The sequence below is a fragment of the Podarcis muralis genome, chromosome 7 (assembly GCF_964188315.1).
Source record: "Podarcis muralis chromosome 7, rPodMur119.hap1.1, whole genome shotgun sequence".
Taxonomy (NCBI): Eukaryota; Metazoa; Chordata; class Lepidosauria; order Squamata; family Lacertidae; genus Podarcis; species Podarcis muralis.
This window is the reverse complement of record NC_135661.1, coordinates 20972152-20997105: the sequence shown is the minus strand read 5'-3', so window position 1 is coordinate 20997105 and position 24954 is coordinate 20972152. Positions and strand designations below refer to the sequence as shown.

Here is a 24954-nt window from a genome sequence, read left to right as displayed (position 1 = left end):
TTGCCAGGGTAACTGGGTGTGAGGTGACAGGAAAAGAGAGCTTTTGCCCAGGCATTCTGGGAAGAAGAAAGACCGGGATCCATCTTGGGCAGGTTGGCTGAAGGCTGGCTGCATTGCTGCGGGGGACAAGCCCCTCTTGAAATGACCGTGCTGTGAGATCTGGACTCCCTGCATGCAGGCAGAAGGCGTAAATAGGGGGGTAATCCATATTTCTTAAAGCTACAGCAGTCTCTGCTGTGTCTCAGTTCTCCAAAGGAACACAGACCCTGAGTGAGTGCCTGGAACACCCAGGAATCTTGCAGAGATGGCACACGACTTTTGTAACAATATTATCCTGGAGGATGAGGCTATCAATAGCTGCTTCTGGACACCGGTTTCTGGAGGGGAGAGGGCTCTTGTGCTCAGGTCTGGCTTGAGGATTTCCACTGGCCTGATCCAGCAGGGCTCTTCTTATTCCCTTATTTCAGGCATAGGCAAACCCGGCCCTCCAGATGTTTTGGGACTACAACTCCCACCATCCCTAGCTAACAGGACCAGTGGTCAGGGATGATGGGAGTTGCAGTCCCAAAACATCTGGAGGGTTGGGTTTGCCTATGCCTGCCTTATTTCCTACGAAGGGTTAAACGCTCTGCCACTCGCATTTACATCCCCAGAGCTTTTTCATCTCTCTTGGTGGAGGGAATGCTGTGAGCCTCCCGCTAATCCAACGTAAATACCCAAGGAGTCAGTCTGGAGCGTGGCATCAGAATCATTTACGAAAACCTGAAATCTGAAGAGGGCTTAGAAAAAAGAAAGAAAAGAAAAGAAAAACCCCATAACCTGTCAAGTCCCTGCCAGGGAAAATATTCAAAGGCCGCAGGAGAGCGGAGCCACAGAGCTGTCTGGGTGCCAGAGGGATTGGCCATATGAGCGAGGAGAGATGGCGGGGGCAGATACCCAGTCTCTCCCAGCTCAGGCCGCTTGCATCTCGTGCCCCGATGCAAGCTGGCACCTATTTGGGAGGAAGCTGCGTTGGCTTGGAGGGGGCTTACTCACAAGTAAACCTGCTAGGAATGCGGTCACATTGGACACGCCATCTGTTAAGCGTGTTCCTGGAGAGGTTGAGGGTCCATCTCCCCCACGTTTTGCGGAACAAAGTGGTGATATTCGGAGCTGTCTCTTTATCGTTAATGAATTCATTGCCTTCTAAACCAGCATCTCGAGGCAATTTACAGAGTATAAAACAACAAATACATTCAAAACAAGAGCAAAACCCTAATAAGTGGACACGTGTGGCAAAGACTCCCGCTGTGAAAGCCTGTGGCGACAAAAATATCTTCAGTTGTTTCCAGAAAGCTGAGAAAGTGGGCTCCTGTCGTATCTTGACAAGGATGCTGTTCCAGGGAACAGGGGCTGCCACAATGAAGGCCCTGTTCTGTGTCACTGCAGAGCAGGCTGATGGCATCTTTGGAACTCTCCCGCAGGCTGCAGCAACCCACTGGGAGCACAAGGGATAAAGAGGTCTCTTAAGTATTAAGGCTGGGCAAATCCATCCATTTCAGTTTCTCATTTTCCCCCAACGTTAATTCAGATCCCCACATTCCTGGATCGGTTTGCAATTTATATGTTACTCTGGTTTTCGTTAAGAAAGTTGTCTTCCAATTCCTAAGCAGAATGCTTTTAAAAGACGTCAGTGGGCTGCAACCCAGGGGTGGGCAAAGTTTCTAATTCTTTCATTCTTAAGCTCAGTTCTTCATATTTTCACATCAGTGTTGAGGTTTGCATTTTTAAAGTCCTCCTGAATATTTATTAATATTTTAATGCAAATTTTGCCATATATATATATATATATATATATGCTTTCGTAGATTTTCACGGGTACAGGAATGCAGGTTTTGGTGTCCTCGGGTATCTTCCCGTGTAAAAGTTGGGGTGTCTAGGCGACGTTTCGACGAGGTCTCTCAGGGTCTCTCACGTCATCTTCAGGGTGCAACCTGAAGATGACGAGTGAGACCTCGTCGAAACGTCGCCTAGACACCCCAACTTTTACACGGGAAGATACCCGAGGACACCAAAACCTGCATATATATATATATATATATATATATATATATATATATATATATATAATGGAGATGGACCATAAAGAAGGCTGATCACCGAAGCATTGATGCTTTTGAATTATGGTGCTGGAGGAGACTCTTAAGAGTCCCATGGACTGCAAGAAGATCAAACGTCTCCATTCTGAAGGAAATCAGCCCTGAGTGCTCACTGGAAGGACAGATCCTGAAGCTGAGGCTCCAATACTTTGGCCACCTCATGAGAAGAGCAGACTCCCTGGAAAAGACCCTGATGTTGGGAAAGACTGAGGGCACAAGGAGAAGGGGACGACAGAGGACGAGATGGTTGGACAGCATTCTTGAAGCTACCAGCATGAGTTTGACCAAACTGCGGGAGGCAGTGGAAGACAGGAGTGCCTGGCGTGCTCTGGTCCATGGGGTCATGAAGAGTCAGACATGACTAAACGACTAAACAAGAACAACAACTATATATATATATATATATATGCAGGTTTTGGTGTCCTCGGGTATCTTCCCGTGTAAAAGTTGGGGTGTCTAGGCGACGTTTCGACGAGGTCTCACTCGTCATCTTCAGGCTGGTGCTTTCGGCTTCTTGTTACTGGAACAGAGCAGGATCTCAGTGTTTGAGTTCCTATAAATACTGTTGAGGAGGTGTGGCCTCCTATGTTCTGGGCAGAGAGGAAGTTCCCAGGCTAGTGTGCCTTTTCTTCTTTTGTTCCTTAATTGCTTGAGGGATATCTTGAGTGATTTCTTGAGTGATATCCTGAGTACCACTTAGGTGGGTCATTAGGTGTGGATTAGTTGCTAAAGCCTTTGTGTCTTGACCTCTTGAACTTTGTGAAGAGTTTTTCTGAGAAGATGGGTGTACTACATTTAGTTGTGCTCTGGCTTGGCTTCGTGTATAGGGGCGAGCTGTGGTTTTGTGGCCTGTGCCAACCCCAACTTTTACACGGGAAGATACCCGAGGACACCAAAACCTGCATTCCTGTACCCGTGAAAATCTACGAAAGCATATATATATATATATATATATATATATATATATATATATATATGCAGGTTTTGGTGTCCTCGGGTATCTTCCCGTGTAAAAGTTTGGGTGTCTAGGCGACGTTTCGACGAGGTCTCACTCGTCATCTTCAGGCTGGTGCTTTCGGCTTCTTGTTACTGGAACAGAGCAGGATCTCAGTGTTTGAGTTCCTATAAATACTGTTGAGGAGGTTCTGGGCAGAGAGGAAGTTCCCAGGCTAGTGTGCCTTTTCTTCTTTTGTTCCTTAATTGCTTGAGGGATATCTTGAGTGATTTCTTGAGTGATATCCTGAGTACCACTTAGGTGGGTCATTAGGTGTGGATTAGTTGCTAAAGCCTTTGTGTCTTGACCTCTTGAACTTTGTGAAGAGTTTTTCTGAGAAGATGGGTGTACTACATTTAGTTGTGCTCTGGCTTGGCTTCGTGTATAGGGGCGAGCTGTGGTTTTGTGGCCTGTGCCAGCCAGATCTGTGTAGGGATTGCAGGGGGGTGCAGCATCCGGAGGTGCCACCATGGTTTGGCTACTGGATGGTGTCTGTAATTTATCTGTGGAGAGGGTCTGGGTTTGGGTCTGGTGTGGTTGATTGGTGATGGCGTTCTGTGTGCCTCTGGATCTGGTGTCAGTTTTTGTGGGGAGGGCTAATTTCCAGATGTCTGGCAAGCGGGATGTGTCGTCACGCTTGTTCATGTTGTGAGGGTGTTTCTCTATCTCGATGGCTTCCATGATTATTCTCTTGTGGTGATGTTCCATGTTAGAGAGCAATTTGGAATCTGCAAAATTAATTTCTGACACCAGATCCAGAGGCACACAGAACGCCATCACCAATCAACCACACCAGACCCAAACCCAGACCCTCTCCACAGATAAATTACAGACACCATCCAGTAGCCAAACCATGGTGGCACCTCCGGATGCTGCACCCCCCTGCAATCCCTACACAGATCTGGCTGGCACAGGCCACAAAACCACAGCTCGCCCCTATACACGAAGCCAAGCCAGAGCACAACTAAATGTAGTACACCCATCTTCTCAGAAAAACTCTTCACAAAGTTCAAGAGGTCAAGACACAAAGGCTTTAGCAACTAATCCACACCTAATGACCCACCTAAGTGGTACTCAGGATATCACTCAAGAAATCACTCAAGATATCCCTCAAGCAATTAAGGAACAAAAGAAGAAAAGGCACACTAGCCTGGGAACTTCCTCTCTGCCCAGAACCTCCTCAACAGTATTTATAGGAACTCAAACACTGAGATCCTGCTCTGTTCCAGTAACAAGAAGCCGAAAGCACCAGCCTGAAGATGACGAGTGAGACCTCGTCGAAACGTCGCCTAGACACCCAAACTTTTACACGGGAAGATACCCGAGGACACCAAAACCTGCATTCCTGTACCCGTGAAAATCTACGAAAGCATATATATATATATATATATATATATATATATATACACACACACATATATACATGCATGCATGCATGCATGCAAAGTATTTCCCCCTAATACGATGCATTTTTGTAGGTTTTTCCCCACAATATGGGGGGGGGGGTACACACTTTAGCATATGACTCTTTTGCACTCAATGCTTGACTGGAAAACTGCACTGCAAAATCCAGAAGAGCATAAGTGTCAGTGGATGGCTGTTTTGGTTGGAAAGTTTAAATGTGAACTGAAATGAACTTCTCCTCCATCCCTACAATTAAGCATGAAAGGAATCCTGGGAACTGTAGTTTATTAAGAGTGCTGAACTACAGTTCACTGGGAGGCATTTCCTCATCAGTTCACTTAGGATTTTAATGTGGGAGGCTGCCTTACACCAAGTCAGACCACTGATCCATCTAACCTAGTATTGTCTACTCTGACTGGCAGCAACTCGCCACAGTTTGAGACAAGGATATTTACTGCCACTTATTCCCCCATCCAACTGAAGAGACTGAGGCTTAAACCTGGGACCCTTCTGCATGCAAAACACAGTTATTTTAGAATAAGTCTTTAACCCTTTTGCACATGGAGTTGTAAGGAAAACCGGGAGTTGCCCAGTTGCCACCGACCTCTGACAGGGCCTTTTCAGTGGTGGCTCCCTGGTTGTGGAATGCCTTCCCTAGTGAGGTGCACCTGTCTCCATCCTTAGCAACTTAATATAAAAAGAAACTGGAAACATTTGACCCAATTGCGTCAAAAGAAGTTACCCACTCCCCGTGAAGAGAAGTGGACCTCTTTCCATGCCCTAATGTTCTTGAAAATAGTTCCGGAAGGTTCTGTACTGAGAAGGTTGCCACTTGCAGTCCAATGGACCGCAACATGGGGCAGCCACACACAAACACCAGAGACTCCTGCCCTGTTCTCACCCTCCCTTCCCTTGAGATCTCCTGGAGTTAAGATATTGCAGTGAAAAACAAATGCTTCTCTAGTGTCAATGCATAGACGTGGACACTACACAGCTCAGGACCTCAATACCGTAAGGACCGCCTCTCCCCATACAAACCAATGTTGACAAACACTTGTATTCTGAGTCCCTCCTCTATGTATGTCAGCCAAGAGGTTTGGAAGGTGACAACTCGAGAACGGGCCTTTTCTGTGGTGGCTCCCTAATTGTGGAATGATCTCCCCAGAGCAGCTCGCCTGGTGCCAACATTACATGCCTTAAGGCGCCAGGCAAAAACATTTCTCTTTACCCAAACCATCGGCCATTAAATAATATATAGCCTGTTAAAGGTGATGAAGGGGACTGTCGTGGTGATTCTATTATTATTATTATTATTATTATTATTATTATTATTATTATTATTATTCTGTCTATTACTATGCTTTGTTTTATGTCCAGTGTGGTGTAGTAGTTAAGAGCAGTGGACTCGTAATCTGGTGAACCGGGTTCGCATCTCCGCTCCTCCACATGCAGCTGCTGGGTGACCTTGGGCTAGTCACACTTCTTTGAGGTCTCTCAGCCCCACCAGTGGCGTAGCGTGGGGGGTGCAGGGGGGACCGGCCGCACCGGGCGCAACATCTGGGGTTAGGGCAAATCCACGGGTTAGAGGGCGCAAATCCACAGGTTAGGGGGCACAAATCCACGGGTTAGGGGGCGCGAATTACTTGCCTTGCCCCGGGTGCTGACAACCCACGCTACGCCGCTAAGCCCCACTCACCTCACAGAGTGTTTGTTGTGGGGGAGGAAGGGAAAGGAGATTGCTAGCCGCTTTGAGACTCCTTTAAAGCAGGATATTAAAATCCAAAAATCCATTATGTGCAGTAAAATACGTTCTTAATGTTGTACACTGCCCTATGATCTTTTGATAAAGGGCATAATATAAATTGAATAAATCATAATAAACCACCATTATAATAAAAGCTGGGGCTTATGGACGACAGGCGTCCAGCAACACCTATAAAATCCACAGCTGTTTACTTCCCCTTAGGGCTGAGTCAAAAAGTTCTCTCACACACGCTCCCATTTGCAATATATGCGGAGGAGGGTGTTTCAGCTGTTTTCAGGGAGATTTGTTTCGGAAAACATGGGAACGTTGGGCTTTTGAGCTCAGTGTTGTCTACACTAAGTGTGGGGAAACTTTAGATGCGGTGGAACTACAACTCCCATCAGTCCCAGCAAGCGTGGTCAATGGGCAGGCATGATGGGAGTTGTAGTCTGTCAGCATCTGAAGAGCTACAGGTTTCCCCACACCTGGTCTGCACTGACCTGCAGCAGTTCTTCAGGATTTCAGAACCAGAGTCTCTCCCAGCCCTGGAGATGTCATTTGGGATTGAACCCGGGACCTTCTGCATGCAAAGCAGAAATTCTGCCTCTGAGCCACATCCCTCCCTCAAATTTATAGGAAACTGTCACATTAAGGCAGGCTATTGGTGTGCCTAACTCAGTATTGTCTGCACTGACTCTCGGGTTTTCTAACAGGGGTATCACACAGCCTTACATGGAGATGTCAGGGGTTGAAACAGGAATGCTCTGCCACTGAGCTGCAGTCCTTCCCATGGGTTGAGAGGTGGAACTTACCAGAGCTCTTGAAGCTCCATTGGGTTCCCATTTTTTATTTCCCCAAAGGCTCCATTCCAAGGATCATTTTTTTGAAGGTGCCATTTATTTAGTGTGGTGGGCATCCTTTATTTTCAGGTGTGTGTACCATTGGAAAGGGGTATGGTTAGGGTTAACCAGTGTTGTGCTACACCATCATTCAAGCAAACCATGGTTTGCTGGAAGCTCAGGATGAAAGGAAGTGAGAAAGCAACTGAGTCTTGTTCTCCAGGGCTGAGGAACCTGCCAGATGTCACCTGCCTACAGCTCCCATCATCCCTGGTCATGCTGGCTGGGGCTGATGGGAGATGGAGTCCAACAACACTTGGAAGGCACCAGACTCCTTATCCTAACCACTGTCTTATTCTTCTGTTATCTTGGATATTTGGGAAAGTTGTTTGTAGGTCTGCCCGTTTTCTCTTAAGATGTCGTCACCAAATTTGGCATCACGGTTGCTGAATTCAAGAAAGCGGCTTTCATCTATGTTTGGATAGAATTAGGTGGCATCTTGAATCAAGATGGCGGGCCAGACGTCTCAAAACGGCACTGATGTGGATGCACTGATGTCATCACTAAATTTCCCATAACAGTTCCTGAGTTTGAGGAGCAGGTTTTGGTTTCCGCTTAGGATTGGAAGCCACTTTGAATCAAAATGGCAGAGCCAAGCTTTGGAAGTTGCACTGCATTTTAACAAGTGATTTCAAAACTGTACTGACATTTGGGTTTCTTAGAATTCCCAAGCAAAGCTGGGTAATAGGTTACTAGTCTTGTTACACATTTGGGAAAGTTGTTTGCCTGTTCATGACGCATTTGGACACCTCTAAAGTCATCGTAACCAAATTTTGCATGATGGTTCCTGAGATCAAGGAGCAGGTTTGTGCTTGGGTACAAGTGGGCGCCATTTTGAATCAAGATGGTGGACTGAACTTTTCTAAACTGCCTTGGGTTTCTTAGAATTCTTGTGCAATCCTGGATAAGAAATTCCCAATTTTAAATATTTTAATCCTTTTGGTTTGTATCCAACAGAATCCTACTCTGAGTTGACCCACTAGGTGGCATTCAATGAAGTTTTACTCAGAATAGACCTACTAAAATTATTTAACCAGTTAGCTACATTAGTTTCAACAGGCCAACTGTTACATTTGGTTAATTACCACCCACAGGGTTATATTCAACTAAGTCCTTCATTGAAATGAACTAATCTAAGTTAGTCATGCCCATTAACTTCAATGGGCCTACTCTGAGGAGGACTAGCATTGAATACCACCCAATGAAACTGATGAACCCAGTGGGGTTCTGCTGGTGCAACAATATTTCTGTTTCCTCTCCACCTAGTTAAGCACCCCCAAATAAATCTGCTCTGGAGGGTCCCCCAAACTTTCAGAGCTAATTTAGAGGGTACGGGGGAGGGAAGAAAGAGGAAGATCCATTTTGCACATAGAAATCCTGTGCACCAGCCGAGCTGCTGCATTGGATAAGGCCCAGTGAGTCTACTTTGAGATGGACTAACATAGAAGACGATCCATTAGGATTGTATGAGAAAAGTGAAGAGCTGAATTCTCTCTTCTGAACAGAGTAAAGCCATTGAATGCAATTGACTCAATGCAGCCATGTCTATTAACTCCAATGGGTTTACTCTGAGCAGAACTAGCACCGGATGCAACCTAGAGCTTTTAAGCCAGACTGAAAACAGTGCAGTAGAGAGACTGTTTGCACCACATTATCCTTCACAAGCTTTCATCGCAGTCAATGCCAAGCCAGCTCCATAAATAAGTCAACACTCTCCCCGCCAGCCTGCCGATCCCATGCCAGGCTGCTTGGCAGCCCCTCCAGTGTGCAATGATATGTTTACAGCTTTAAATGCGTGCCCCGAGGGCTGCTGTGTATACAAGGTGACTAAATATACAGATTTATTAATATATCTTATTAAAACATAAGACGATAAAGGCAAGAGGCGCTACTAGAAGGGTTGCGCTTGCTTGAAATAATCTCCCTCTCCCCGTTTCTTGACACACACGCACCCCCATTCTTATTCAAAATTAAAATTGAAATAAATCACCCAGCTTGCAGGAAATGTTTCGCTTTGTAAAAGATCTAGGGCAGGACTAAATGTTGCAAGATAAAAGAAGCCAATGCCCAAATTGGCAGCTCCATGTCCCCATGGTCATTGGTCACGATGCTCTGTGGTCATTTCCTGGCCCCTGAACATGATAGGTCCTCCTGCAAAGAAGAGGGAAATCCAGTCCTTACCATGGCTCCCAGCACAGACTGGGATCAGAGCGAATTACATTTCCCATGACCCCATTCTGAGGCCACCACCTCAGGTGATGCCTTCACCTAGCGGGCTGAAACACGAAGGAACCCAATGTTCTTTCTGATGGGACTCCCCACCTAGCTGCAGATCCTTTTCCTAAACCTCCTGAGACAGAACAAGCAGAAGCAACAAGTTGTGCCCAACCCCATTATTGGAGATGGAGTGTGTGTTTTGCAGGCCTCCTTGCCTTCATCCCTCCTTGGGAACTGGGGTGGACAAATCCTTCCATTTTGGTTTCTTATTTCCCCATTCTCAAGTGGTCCAATTTCTGCATTTTTTAAAAGTCTTCTCAAAGACTCGTTTGTGTTGTAGCGGGCAAGTCCTCTAATCCACCCATATATATTTTTGGTGGGATGTGGGTGGCACTGTGGGTTAAACCACAGAGCCTAGGACTTGCCGATCTGATGGTCGGTGGTTCGAATCCCCACGACGGGGTGAGCTCCCGTTGCTTGGTCCCAGCTCCTGCCAACCTAGCAGTGCGAAAGCACGTCAAAGTGCAAGTAGATAAATAGGTACCGCGCAGGCGGGAAGGTAAATGGCGTTTCCGTGCGCTGCTCTGGTTCTCCAGAAGCGGCTTAGTCATGCTGGCCACATGACCCAGAAGCTGTATGCCGGCTCCCTCGGCCAATAAAGCAAGATGAGCGCCACAACCCCAGAGTCGTCTGCGACTGGACCTAATGGTCAGGGGTCCCTTTACCTTTATATATTTTTGGTACGCTATTTTGCTGAACGCAGATGTTTTCGCAAGCTGTTTTCCTTAATAGGATGCGTTTTGCGATGCTATTTTCCCCAATACATGCATTTTTTCTTTCTTTTTGCTTCGAGAACTGCACCACAAAATTCAGAGATTTTTAAAGGATAGCCGTGATTTTACATGTTGTTTTGGGAAGTGCAAACCAGGGAGGTGCACATCAAAATGTAAAACGAACCAAATTTCTCTCTCCCTACTTCAGAGGAGGCAAACACAAGTTTACGTTCCGGGAACAGGGCCCTGCTGAGAAGCCAGGAAGAGGCAGGAAAAGCTGGCCTGCTATAACACACACACACCCCGTCTCGCCCAGTCTGTTGGCTAATGTAAAAGCTTTCCTGAACCAGCACCAGGTCCTTGCTGGACAGCTCCCCTGCTGGACATCTCTCTTCCCAGTACCAGGCTGCTAAATCCATCCCTGCCCACTGCTGACATCTCATAGAATCATAGAGTTGGAAGGGACCCTGAGCTGCCCCTTATGGGGATTGAACCCATGAACTTGGTGTTAACAGCACCACGCTCTAACCAAGTGAGCTATCCAGCAGGATCCTGCCCTGCTCAAAATGGGCAGGTGTGGACTGTTTAAATCACTACCTGCTTCCCACACAGGGAGGGCAGAGAAATGTATTGATGAGGTTAGGAGATGAATGAGAGCTCATCATACGGATGTGGAAGTGGGGAAAATGGATTTGTAACACTTTGTCCTGCCCTAATGGGGTTACTCTGAAACGCAACAAAAGGCCTGGGGAGGTGATTCTTAAGCAGTCGGGGTGGGGAGCCTTTGAAGGTGCAGGCTGGGTGTTGATGTCCACAGTTGCATGTCAAAGTCTCTGGAAAGAAATTAGTGGAAATCTGCCAGCTGTCGTGATGATGCTTGAGCCCAAACACATCCTTTCTGTCTCTTCGGGAGTCTGTGCTTGGTGGGAGTGTGTCCCCCTTCTCTTTCCCCCTGGAGCAGCAAAATCCCGTCAGAAATCACTCTGGCGACGTCACACCAATTACAAATAGCTCCAGACTTGCCTTCCTCGGCCTTTGTATATAGTGAGGCTGGGCACTTGCGGTCAAGCACAGATAATTTAAATAATATACAGTTCTCTTCTCAATTATAATAATTATTAAACTGTTTTTCAACTCAGCCAGAGCCAGCACACAAACACACATACACACAAACACGCAAGCCGACAACGATCACTTGAAAGCAGGGCTGGAATGTCAACAAAATTCAGGGATGTGGTGAAGATGGAGAATTTGAAGGATGAATGGATGAAACCCCCTTCTGAAAGTGGGGACTCCCCTCTCCTTCATCAGCTTTTCCTGCGACTCGCAACCCATCTGTTAGAATAACTTTGCAGCTATTCCATTCGTTTTGGGTTGTATCCAATGCTAGTTGGACTCAGAGGAGACTCACTGACAGTAGGGGGATGCTTCGGTCCATTCATTTCAATGGGTCTGTTCTGAGTGGGACATCATAGGCTACAACCATATAGTTGGATCCTTTGCTTCCTTTGGGAAGGTCTAAGCGGTTCACAAGAGGGGCCTGCATAGGTTCCCTGCCAGGAACAGATTAAAAAAAACCCCACCACCAATTGATGTCCAGAGAGAGTAACTGGTCCAAGGGACTTAGTTGCTCTCCATCCATTTTTTTGTGGGACACGCTTTTGCATCTGCAGTGGGAAGGCTGATTAAAAAACGGTTCGGCATTAAATTGCAAGGAGATTTTTAGCCCCCCCCCCCTTTTTAAGGAAACCAATTAGGTAGGGTGGAATCAGAAAACAGGAATCCTTTCAGAAGGGAGTCTGCTGTTTCTCAAATCATGCTGGGGGCTGGACTAAGGACCTTCTACACGCAAAGCAGGTGCTCTGCTTTGGAACCACCTTTGTTTTTCTTATGCCTTCAGTGACCCACTTACCCACAGTGCACCAAGCCCGCCCCCCCAGTTTAGATGAGAGTTAGATGTCCTTGGAAGGTTGGTCTTTTCAAAAACAAAACGCTGTATCCCGAAGCAAAAGCAAAGTTTTGGATCTCAGAGCCGAGGTTGAGGAAGTGAAGGTGTCCTGTGAATATATTGTACTGGGAACGAAATAGATCTGGTCTTTTAGGTTCAGTGGCAAGAACTGTTCACCTCCCGTGATTTTTGTCTTGAATTATTGCTATGCCGTGGGGAGAAGGGAAAGTATTGTTTGCGTCAATCAGCTGGAGAAGCCTAACGACAAAGAGAAGGCGATCCCCTGGGACAGAGGTGGCAAAGTACGGACGGGCAGGTCCTCGGTTGCGTCTTCATCCCCCTGCCCCCCTGCGTCAAGGGTCATCCCGGATTAGACTCCCACCAGCATCCCCATGAAATCGGATCCATTCTGAATGGTGACAGGGGCACCGGCGCTGTTGTCGACAAAGATGGAAGTGTATTGTCCAGGCTGCGCCACAAGGGAAGAGAAGAAGAAATAAGAATAAGAATAAGAATAAGAATAAGAATTTATTATCTATACCCTGCCCATCTGGCTGGGTTTCCCCAGCCACTCTGGGTGGCTACCAACAAAGTATTAAAATACAGTAGCCTGTTAAAGATTAAAAGAGGGCTGCCTTCAGATGTCTTCTAAAAGTCTGGTAGTTGTTTTTCTCTTTGACATCTGGTTGGAGGGCATTCCACAGGGCGGGCCACAGGGTGGGCGCCACTGCCGAGAAGGACCTCTGCCTGGTTCCCTGTAACTTGGCTTCTTGCAGTGAGGAAACCACCAGAAGGCCCTCGGCGCTAGACCTCAGTATCCGGGCAGAACGATGGAGGTGGAGACGATCCTTCAGGTATACTGGACCGAGGCCGTTTAGGGCTTTAAAGTCAGCACCAACACTTTGAATGTATGTGCTTGGAAACATACTGGGAGCCAATGTACAAAGCTACAAGAGAACCACAAGCCCAGGAGTTGCCAGTTTCTTTCCAGGTCTGATTGAAGGTGCTCCCATTAGTGTTCAAAGCCAGTGTTTCCCAAACTTGGGTCCCCAGCTCTTTTTTGGACTACAACTCCCATCATCCCTACCTAGCTGGCAGGGGGAATGATTCTAGTCCAAAACCAGCTGGAGACCCAAGTTTGGGAAGCACTGCCCTGAACCATTCAGGGCTGAAATACCCACAATACCTGCTCCTTCCCTACAGACCTTCTTGGGTGCTGAGATCAGCAGAGGAGGCCTTCTTGCTTGTTCCGCTGCCCTCAGGAGTTGGTGGGGGTGGCAGACCGGGAAAGGACCTTCTCTGTGGAAGGCTGTGGGGCTCCCTGCCCTCCATGACAAAGCATGCCTTGGCTTTTGACACTTGAGGTGCATATTTTTAGGACCCATCTTATTTCTATAATTTGAAGCTGCTTTACAGCATTTTCAGAATTTTAATTGTAATCTGCCCTGAGACCTGAAATGCTCAAAATAAAACCTAATAATGGAGATGCTGGGGATTGAACCCAGGACCTTCTGCATGCAGAGCAGATGCCCTACCACTGAGCTACAGTTCTTCCCACCTGCCAAACCTGTTGCATAAAAATGGTGGCCCCAGGGGCGGGAGTTCGTCTCAACTCACTGGTGCTCTTTATAGGCTACATTACCGCCAGCTCTAAAAGGTAAAGGTAAAAGGACCCCTGACTATTAGGTCCAGTCGTGGCCAACTCTGGGGTTGTGGCGCTCATCTCGCTTTATTGGCCGAGGGAGCCAGCGTACAGCTTCCGGGTCATGTGGCCAGCATGACTATGCCGCTTCTGGTGAACCAGAGCAGCGCACAGAAACGCCATTTACCTTCCCGCCTGTGCGGTACCTATTTATCTACTTGCACTTTGACGTGCTTTCGAACTGCTAGGTTGGCAGGAGCTGGGACCAAGCAACGGGAGCTCACCCCGTCGCGGGGATTCGAACCGCCAACCTTCTGATCGGCAAGTCCTAGGCTCTGTGGTTTAACCCACAGCGCCACCCACGTCAATTCACCGGTGCTCTTTATAGGCTACATTACCGCCAGCTCTACAACCCCCTTATACCTGCAGCTGCAGCAATCCGTGGACATAAACGGTGAAGATCTTGCTGTTGCTTTCCAGACCAGCAATAACTTCCAAAGACCTACGAGGTGCAAAAGAAAGGGAGACAGATGTTCACGGACCAGAGTCATAGCTTGCCATAGCACAGTGGCTGAGAAGTGGGGTATCTCAAGCTCAAATTCCACAAGCTCTCCATCGTTTATAAGGACATAAGAAGAGCCTGCAGGATCAGGCCAATGGCCCATATATTCCATTTATTCTCACAGTGGCCAACCAGATGCCTGCAAGTAGGCCCTGAGCAGAAGAGCTCTCTCCCCTTCTGCCATTTCCAGAAATTGGCATTTTTTGCCTTTGACCACAGAGGCAGAGCATAGTCATCAAGGCCGATAGCCATTCGTAGCCTCAACCTCCTAGAATTTGTCCAGTCCTCTTTTCAAGCCACCCAAGTTAGCGGTCCCCACTTCCTCCTGTGGAAGTGAGTTCCGCAGGTTATCTATGTGCTGCCTGAAGAAGCTCTTCCTTTCCTCTGTCCCAAAGCTTCCAACATTCAGCTTCTGTTGGGATGTCCACGAGTTCCAGCGTTATGAGAGAAGGAGGAAACACTTTCCCCTGTCCCCTTTCTGCATGCCAAGCATAATTTTATAAACTTCTGCCATGTCACCTTTTAGTTGCCTTTCCTCTAAACTTAAAAGAAAACAAACCCAAATGTGTCAACGTTTCCTCATAGGGGAGCTGTTCCATCCCCTTGATCATTTGGGTTGCCCCTCCAATTGCAGTATGCTCTCATTGTTTCCTCTGTGATTTCTGCCGGCTTGCAAAGCCAGATGTATTAGTAAGCTGGCCCTAACTTTACTCTGCACCTTTACCCACTGAACAGAGTACCAGTTTGCTTCCGGTTGTACAGTGGTACCTCGGGTTACATACGCTTCAGGTTACATACGCTTCAGGTTACAGACTCTGCTAACCCAGAAATATTACCTCGGGTTAAGAACTTTGCTTCAGGATGAGAACAGAAATCGTCCTCCGGCGGTGCGGCGGCAGCGGGAGGCCCAATTAGCTAAAGTGAACCTCCAGAACAAATTAAGTACTTAACCCGAGGTACCACTGTATATGCATAGGAATGGGCTATTTGAAAGTTTTGTTCAACTTCCTCCAAATTGTCTTGGAGGGAAATGACTGTGTGGGGAACCTCTGGCCCTGTACCTTTGTTGAACTGCAACTCTCCTTATCCCTCTGGCCATTGGCCACGCCTGCCGGAAGTTGTAGTTCAGCAACATCTGGAGGGCCAGAGGTTCCCCACACAGTCAATTTTTGAAGATAATTTGGAGGAAATGGAGCAAAACAAAATGGAGATGTTTCAGCAACAAACACATTAATTTAAATCTCTTCCATCCATCCCTGGGTTCTAAGGCAGATGACTAACCAAGTAAAAAAATGATGGGTTGTAGCCAAATAAGTTCTGCTCAGAGCATACCTGTTGAAATGAACAAACCTAAGTTAAACGTGACCCTTAATGTTAACCTAAATTAGACGTGACCATTAATAATGTCAGACACGCGTCCATTGAAATTAATGACCACAGCCAACTTAGGGTCTACTTTGAGGAGGGTGTAGTTGGGTACAACAAAAGGTCTAGTCTGAGGAGGATTAAAGTTGGCTGCAACCCTTAAATTAGCCGCGCCGGTTCATTTCAATGGATCTACTCTGAGTAGGGCCGACGTTGGCTACAACCCCCCATGTTTACGACATGCTCTTCGCTCTCACCAGTTTTGCCAGCTGATGGCTCGTTTGGGCTTGCTCTCCTACCGACATTGCAACAGGTCTCATGCCCTCCGGAGGCAGGTTGCCCCACCCTGCAGGTGCAAGCGAAGCCCTAATAAAGGGGCACTGCCAGGTTGGGCAGGTGGTAGAGGCATGCCCCGAGCCAGCCGATGCCCTGGCCTCGTCATGTTTCATAAGAGGTGAGGCAACCCGAGGGAACGGAAACCATCGCCTCACTCCACTGCTCCCAGTTTCCACAGCCGCCATGCCAAAAACCAACTCCAACGTTCACCTGAATCCACCCCTATCCAGAGACGGTCCAAGAGCAACAGCCCCCTGACTTGCCGGAGGCTCTCTTCCGCCTCTGTTTCAGCAACTGGAGTAGCCTTTACAAGCATGGCCAATTGCTCCAAAGCTGAAGAAGAGACCCCGGCTTGGTGGGTAGACCACCTGTCCAACATCTCCTGATAGGGCCGGGAAATATTCACATCTGAACCCCAGAAGGTCTACTGAGCATCTTTTACATTATGTTTCATATCGCCCATTGTATGATTCACCCAGAGCTAAATTAGTCTCATAGAATCATAGAATCATAGAGTTGGAATAGACCACAAGGGCCATTGAGTCCAACCCCCTGCCAAGCAGGAAACACCATCAGAGCACTCCTGACATATGGTTGTCAAGCCTCTGCTTAAAGACCTCCAAAGAAGGAGACTCCACCACACTCCTTGGCAGCAAATTCCACTGTTGAACAGCTCTTACTGTCAGGAAGTTCTTCCTAATGTTTAGGTGGAATCTTCTTTCTTGAAGTTTGGATCCATTGCTCTGTGTCCGCTTCTCTGGAGCAGCAGAGAACAACCTTTCTCCCTCCTCTATATGACATCCTTTTATATATTTGAACATGGCTATCATATCACCCCTTAACCTCCTCTTTTCCAGGCTAAACATGCCCAGCTCCCTTAGCCGTTCCTCATAAGGCATCGTTTCCAGACCTTTGACCATTTTGGTTGCCCTCTTCTGGACACGTTCCAGTTTGTCACTGTCCTTCTTGAACTGTGGTGCCCAGAACTGGACACAGTACTCCAGGTCTCCCCTTTTCAGATCGTCTTAGAAAGTCAACCGGATGATTCGAAAATTAAATGGTTCTGGCAGATGTCAAAATGTGCATCAGCTATAGGGTGACACTATTTGTACTAGCACAAGAAAGGTAAGAACAACTTTTCTGGTTCGTGCAAGTGCCAAAGCCCAGGGATGCTGACTAGAAGGAACGTTTCTAAATTTTGGACATTGTAGATTTGTCCTGGTCTGGTGGCATGCAATGTCTTTAGTTTTGTAGCTGTGCGATTTCTGCTCATACTGTATTGTGATGGGCCACTGGGCTATAAACAATAAAATTTATTTTTTAAAAAACTAAGCTAGTGTTTATCTTCACACCAGTGTGGTGCAGTGACTGGAGTGTTGGACTAGGACCTGGGAGACCAGGGCTCAAATCCCCAAGGAGCCATGAAACTCACTGGGTGGCTGTTAAGTTGTGGGTGAACATATCAGACGACACAGCGATTCTTCAAACAGCTCTTGTTTATTCACAGGCCAAAACAGAACTGAACTGAAGGGTTCAGTCAGCCTGCTTATATAGAGCTCCAGTACAACGTAACTGTAGCAACTTTCTAAAACTATCCAATCACTGAACGTCACTTTCGATCCCTTATTTGCATAACTATCTACAGTATCCCCCTGCTGGCCCAGGGTGAGAACTTCAGTACATAACAGTGGCCTTGGGCCTGGTGCAGCCTCTCAGCCTAACCTACCTCACAGGGTTGATGTGAGGACAAAATGGGGAGGAAGAAGGGAACCATGTACACACCACCTCAAGTTCCTTGTGGGATAGAAATGCGAAAAATGAAAATAAGCTTGGTGGAACTGTGGGTTAAAGTGCATATAAGGAAAAATGGTATACAAATATGCATTATATCAGGGGAAATGGCTTGCAAAACAAACATCTGTGTATTCGGCAAAGCCGCATATGAAAATGGATACATTGGGAGAAATTCTCACGAAACAGCAGATGAATTTTCACGCGGGGCTTCTTTGAAAAAGGCAAGAGGAAATGTGGAGAACTGACTGTAAGGCTGGAAAAATGAAAAAATGAAATGGGACACATCCTCACTTCCCTAATTAGGCATTTTGGCCCTTGCTTAAAACATATCTGTTCACCCAGATTTTCCCCATGGAAAACATCAACTGGCTGCATTGGTGTATTAAGCTCCTGATTTGTGGTGGATTTTGTGTTCGTGTTATGAATGCCATTTATTGCTGACTCTATGTTCTTCCCTGCTGTGGTATCTGCCAAACTATCAGGTTCAAGGGGTTTCTGCCATCTCCCAGCACCCACTGCTACTAATAGCAACAACTCCTTGCAAGCTCCATGGCGTCTTTTGGGGGAGCCAACGAAGTCTATGAACAAGGCCTGGACTGGGTTTTTTTTTTTAATTCTTCAGCATTCCACACCTTCTTCTCTGTTCCTCCAATAAAAGTGTTTAAATTAGAACTTTAACAGCGAGATCAGTTCCATCTGAGTCACGAAGAGGAAGGGGGGGGGGTCTTTGGCACAGCCGCGCTCCCAAACCTTTCTTCCAGCTCCACTTTTTGGCTTCCGTGGGGTTTCAAGAGCTGCCAGCAGAGACCCGTTCTGAGGACATTTTCCCCACTTTTGTTTTGACAGAGTTGTGGCGAGTGTGGCAGACAAAGAACAAATCAGGAAAGAGAAAAGGCCCAAGATGGCTGTTTGGGGGCAAGGAAAGCATGGGGGGTGTTTTAGAAAGGGCTGGGGGAACATCACTGCCCTCTGCCGAATGAACTGCAGATCTCTAAGCTTTTCCAACGAGGCCTACTGAGGAGACACAGCCCTTTCAACGAGGTCTATTGAGGAGCTGCAGGCCTTCGGAAGAGCTGCAGGTGGTTGCCATGGGAGACAGGTCTGAATGCACGAGGCTGCCATATTTTTGTGCACGGCAGCCATTTTGACCCCCGAATGCTCCAGAATGAGTCAACTTCCAAAGACCCACTCAAAACAAAGATGGCGGCCGTGGGCCAGGGTAAGCCATGAACCCTGGAGAAGAGAAAATGAAGGGGAGACCACGAGAGGATCGAAGGGCTGTCCTGAGGAAAATCCAGCAGGTGCGTTTTCTGTCGCTCCAGCACGAAGGAGCGAGGGGGGTGGAAAGGGCAGGAAAGTCAATTTCGGCTAAAAGATAGGAGCAGAGCCTCACTGATAAGAGCGGTGAAACAGGGTGCCTTGCTCAGCTTCACTGAAGGTTTTTATGCAGAAACTGGTTAGTCAGGGAAGCAGCATGGAGAAGAAGGCTATTAAGCCTGACATCTATGTTCTGCCTTCAGTGTTGGAAGCAAGATGTCTACTTGCTGGCATTCAAAAGTAGGGAGAGTTGCTGTTGCACTCAGGTCCTGCTTGCAGGATTTCCAGAAGAAGCATTTGGTTGGCAGGGTGTTAGACTAGATGGGCTTTTGCTCTGATCCAGCAGGCTTTAGTTATGTTCTTAATTTCCATGGGCCCTGTTTTGGTGGGGCTTCCTGTAGGTATCTAGATGAACACTGAGAGAACAGGATGCCTGACCCCAATGGGCCATTGGCCTCATCCAGCAGAGCTTTTCTCATTATCTTAGTTGCCTCCAGCATTGAAGATCTTGCGCCCAGCAGAGGGTGGAGCAAAATGACCTCCAAGTTCCCTTTTGATTCCTATTATTGAATCCTATTATTCATAATGTGCTGGTGTTATTCTGACCAGCATAAGTTGAGATTCAAGTGTATTTCGGGGAGGAAAGAATGGCTGGGATAATGCTGTTGTTGTTCTTATTGTTACTTCAATTATCCATTGAGAAAGAAACCTTAGATTAGACCTGCCGTAAAGATGCTAGAACAAGGATGGGGGACCCTTTTTCATTCCAAGGGCCACATTCCCTTCTGGGCAGCATTCTGGGGGCCACATGCCAGTGGTAGGCGGAGCCAGAGGTAAAAGTGGGTGGAGCAATGGATTTTAAAATGGCCTTTGCGCAGTAGGCTGGTTTCAACACCCACCCCTCTCTTGCAGGCATGAGTTCAGAGTTCAAGGACATGTTCCAGCCAGGCAAAGGTGCTCAAGGAAGGTACAAAGCAGGGCTGGGGAGAGACCTAGCTGGGGAGGGTGTGTGGCCTGGGGAGAGTCCTGAGAGCTGGACACAAAGGCCACATTTGGACAATGGTCCAAAGGTTCCCCACCCATGTCCTGAGATGGTATTGCAGCAGCATCCCAGTGACTTACGTGTTGCGATGACAGAGGGATTCGATGCAGATCAACACCCGGACGTTGTCTCTTGCTCGAAGCTGTAGTTTACTTTTCAGCTCACTGTGGTCTTGGAGAAAAAGAAAAGGAAGGAGGGTATATAATGAATATAGAGATGTGTGCACAGAAATTAGCCTACGATGCAAATTTAACAGCAACATTTATCGCCCCACTCACTTTTGCCTCTGGCATGTGGCCCTTGGAAGGTTGCCCAGAAGCAAATGTGGCCCCTCGGGCATAAATAAGGTCCCTATGTTAGAGGAACCAGCTTCCGTAAGGTTAGATTTGACCTTCTTTTTTCAAGACCAGACCGGCTGGGAAACGAAGGCAAAAGGACATGTTATCTGCCAGCAGCGAGAGTTCCCACTCACCAATGTGGACGTTGGCCGAAAACTGATAAATCCCAGATATAGATGCTGTAAATCTCCCGGTGGTTAAGTTCAAACCAGATCCCCGGAGGAACGCTCCTTTGGCCGAAGGCTAGGGAGAAAAAGAACACCGTCACAAATCCAACAAGACCCTGGTCCCCGCCTCCATTGCTCCCCTTCTCTCTATTTCATAACACACAGAAGCTTTCTTGAGTTGTGTCCTTGACTTGAAACATCACTGGACCGCTTGACATTCAAGAATCTCTTAGTTGCATCCACCTTAGGCCACATTTTAAAAGCTCTGTGATGCCATTTTGAACAGTCATGGCTTCCTCCAAAGAATCCTGGGAAATGTCTTTTGTTAAGGGTGCTGAGAGTTGATAGGAGCCCCCCCCCCCAATTCTACTCACAGAGCTGCAATTCCCAGAGTGGTTTAACATTCAATCTTTTCCCCCAGTTAAGCCTTTCACTAAAAATGGCACCATTCGTCTCGTTTGTCCACTGTAACAAAATCGTAACATCCGTAATGCCAAGTGCTTGATTACATAAGAATCATAAGGCTGTAGAGTCGGATGGGGCAGTGAGAGACATCTAGTCCAACCCCACGCATTGCAAGAATCTTTTTTGCCCAAAGTGGGTCTCGAACTCATAGTCTCACGCTTTACCAACTGAGCTCTATCCCAGGAACATGGTTGTGACGTTATTCCACCCGGTTCATTTCATTGCAAAGAAAAAACAATGCAAATGAGGAGTTGAGGCAGGGAACCATAATCAATTATGTATCATTTGCTGATCATGTTCGCCCAATTGACTTCCGTTCCAGATGTAGGACGAGCAAGTATACATTGGCCATTTCTGTTCCCGTTTCTGTTTTGGCAAAATTCTCCAACCTCCCTCTATACATGCACCCCTAGCCCTACCGAATCACTTTCTTCTGTGCCATTGGGGAGGGCTTAGCGGCCTTTGTTTTTCTTTGCCTTCATCTCTACAGTTTTTTTGGGGGGACCGACCGAGGAGGCCTAAAGAGCACTCCCCACCTCCCACCCCGGGTTTAGCTGCTGCCATGCAAGGGAGAGGTCTCCAGTTGCAAAGCTGGCAGGAAAGATTATCGGACTTAGCCTAAAATAAACTCAGTGCGGGTGTTTATTGTTATCTTTGGCTCCTGCGGTGTGGGTTTGGCTCAAGTCAGGGAGGAGGAGAAAATTAGCTTTAATGTGCCAAGGAAAGAAAAAGCCCATTAATTGGAGGTTCTGCTGTTGCTGCAACATCAGAATTTGGGTGGGTTTTTTTCAGGAGAGAGAGAAATCTGGTTTTGCCTAGGTAACTCCATTACCATTAGTAATTATTGTTACTGTTAATAATATTTATTCTTACTACTACTATTAATATTAATAATATTTTAATTGTTGTTACTACTAATATTAATAATAATAATATTATTGTAATTGTTGTTACTACTACTGTTATTAATAATAATAATATTATTGTAATTGTTGTTACTACTACTGTTATTATTAATAATAATATTTATGATGATAACGATTATATAGTGTTCGGCCCAAAGGTCTCAGCATATTAATACAACAACATTAAGAGTAAAAAAAATATACAACAGATCCTCCATCAAACCATCCATCAGATAAGACTGCAATCCTAATGGGCATGTCGTCGGCCACTGTGAGAAGAGGATGTTGAACTGGATGGACCATTGTCCTGATTCAGCTGCAGGGCATTTCTTATGTTCTTATGGATGAACATGACAGATGTAGGTCCATTAATTTCGATGGCTCTATCTCTTAGAAGGACTTAGTATCCATCGTAAAAGGATGGATAAAACACAGCTAAAATCCACAAAACGGGCAGATACACATAATATGTTTATCAATAAAAATCAGATAAAATGAGTGGGTTGCTTGAGTTAGCTCAACAGCTACAGAGCTACAGCAAACCTACATAGAATCATAGAATTGTAGAATTGAGGATCACCCAGTCCAACCCCACGCAATGCAAAACTATGCAGCTGTCCCATACAGGGATCGAACCTGCAGCCTTGGCATTATCAGCACTATGATGCGTCTGTTGGAAGGCTGTACCACTTTGGAGAGTAGGATGGTAGAGAGTAATGTCAAGCCAAAGGCCGTGCATAAGACAGCTTTGATTCTTCTCAGTTGCTCATTCGACACCCCTAGTATATGGTATGGGGCCTTCCACTCCCCTTTTCAAATTTGTGTGTGTGTGTCCCCCTCCAATCTGTTAGGCACAAGCTGCCAACCCATTTTTGGCAGCTCTGTTCCTTCCCCCCCTTTTGTTAAAAGCAATTAAACTAAAACGGAGGCAGCGACTTAATTCCTCCCAAACCGCGGACTTGAAATGGAAGGCAATTTTCCGGCACCAGTAAATTACCGCTTGATAAAACATTCCTGTTTCTTCACGTCTCTCTCTCTCTCTCTCTCTCTCTCTCTCTCTCTCTCTCTCTCTCTCTCCGGCTTCTCCGTTCTCTCCCTCTCTGTCTCTTGCAGAATGAAAGGAAGTCGACATAGTGCTTCCATTCCTTATGAGGACTTGAGCTCGGCAGTAGAGCATCTGCTTCACCAGAACCATGGAGATATAATAAGAGCCTAAGCAGAGCCCTGCTGGATCAGGCCAAAGGTCCATCGAGTCCAATATCCTGCTCTCAGGTTGGCCAACCACAGGCTCATTATGGGAAGCCCTCAAGCAGAAACTCAGAGCTCTCCCCAATTGTGATTCCCAGCCACTGGTGTCCTGCAGCATCCTGCCTCCATCAGTAGCGAGGGAACATAGCCATTGTGGCTATTAGCCATTGGTAGCCATTGAATCAGAGAATCAGAGAGTTGGAAGGGACACCAAGGGTAATCTAGTCCAACCCCCTGCAATGCAGGTATCTCAGCTAAAGCATCCATGGCAGGTGGCCGCCCAATCTCTGCTTAAAAACCTCCAAGGAAGTGTCATGTGACAAAGACACATGAAAGCAGAAGCAGCAAAGCAGGCTGGGAAGTGCTGGGACTGCACAATCATTTGGGCCTACTAAAGTTATTCAGGCCAGCTGCTAACTGTTGAGTCACTCTGACATGTGTCTCATTCTCCTTATAAGTAGCAGCCATTTTCTCTGTGTGTTCTCTGTAAGACTTCAGTTAGAGTCAGTCTGCCTCAGTTGTGAGCAGAGTCAGTATGTAATCTCAGTCTAACGGTTCAGAACCATGTTGTTTATGAAGAAGTTTATTTTAACTCAGCAAAGCTCTTATTCTTTCACTTAAAAACTCTGCATTATTAATTTACGCTGCGCATCAGGAAGGAGAGTCCACCACCTCCCAAGGGAGACCATTCCACTGTCAAACAGCTCATACCGTCTGACTTTAGTCGGAATCTCCTTTCTTGTAACTCGAAGCCATGGGTTCGAGTCCTACCCTCCAGGGCAGGAGAAAACAAGCTTGCTCCATCTTCCATGTGACAGCCCTTGAGATGTTCAAAGAGGGCTATCGTATCTCCTCTCAGTCTTCTCTTTCCCTATGCTAAACATACCCATGTCCTTCATGAACTTGTCGAATCTTCTAGTAAAGTTATCCAGGAGGAGAATGATGAATGAGAGCCCTGGCAGATTAGACCCAAACTAGGGCACAGGCTCCTGGAGCCTGAGGCACTACGGACCCCCAATCTTTTTTTTTTAAGGGGCTGGGCCCCCTCAATATTCAGAGGGACCCACACGTGACATCAAGACTTTGTGTCCCCCTCAATTGTCCAGAGAAGTTGGCACCTCTGGGCCCAACACATAACACAGCCCAGCACCGTGTTCCCACAGTGGCCAACCAGACGGCCCTCTGGGAACCCCACAAGCAGGGCTGGAGCGCAACAGGTCTCTCTCTCCACTTCTGATTCCCAAGGACTTTGCGTTCAGTCTGCAGATACACCCGAAGACAGAGGTGATGAAATGCCGCCTTGACAGGGCCCTATTTTCCCTTTCGTCGCCAGGATGGCCTCTCATCCTGCTGTCGGCGCCCACAGCAACTGTGCTGCAGACTCATGGCTACGTTCGTGCCCCAAACACGCCCTGCTCAGGCCCACAAGTGCTGGCACCAACGTACCCCTTGGCACGGGCAGGCCCCAGGAATCCGCCAAACATAATTAAGAAAGGACTGACTCCCTCCATTACAGCCCCTGATGGCTATTAAGATGTCTTAAGTCTCCCTCTCTCCACGCCAATTAGCATGGCACTAGGATTATCCTTCCAGAGAACTTTGCCTCCCCCCACTTCCAACCTCCATATGCAGAAATTTTACTTTTAGAGGCTCTTT

The 24954-nt window shown here is 47.0% G+C and overlaps 1 protein-coding gene and 1 non-coding gene across 4 annotated transcripts in view; both read right to left on the bottom strand.

Moving 5' to 3' along the window:
• Nucleotides 1-9007: 9007 nt before the first annotated feature.
• The window catches only part of C1QTNF12 (C1q and TNF related 12), a 51109-nt gene continuing 35162 nt past the window's right edge, over nt 9008-24954 (bottom strand). For all 3 annotated transcript variants that reach the window (XM_077931356.1, XM_028740828.2, XM_028740827.2), the window contains 4 exons: nt 20648-20756; nt 20256-20346; nt 14183-14261; nt 9008-12586 (listed from right to left, as the gene is read on the bottom strand). In XM_077931356.1, coding sequence (XP_077787482.1) covers nt 12488-12586; nt 14183-14261; nt 20256-20346; nt 20648-20756 — 378 coding nt within the window. In that variant the 3' untranslated portion in view covers nt 9008-12487. The remainder of the gene's footprint in view (nt 12587-14182; nt 14262-20255; nt 20347-20647; nt 20757-24954) is intronic.
• TRNAA-UGC (transfer RNA alanine (anticodon UGC)) lies at nt 13598-13672 on the bottom strand. The gene has a single exon. It is a non-coding gene; the product is annotated as a tRNA-Ala (tRNA).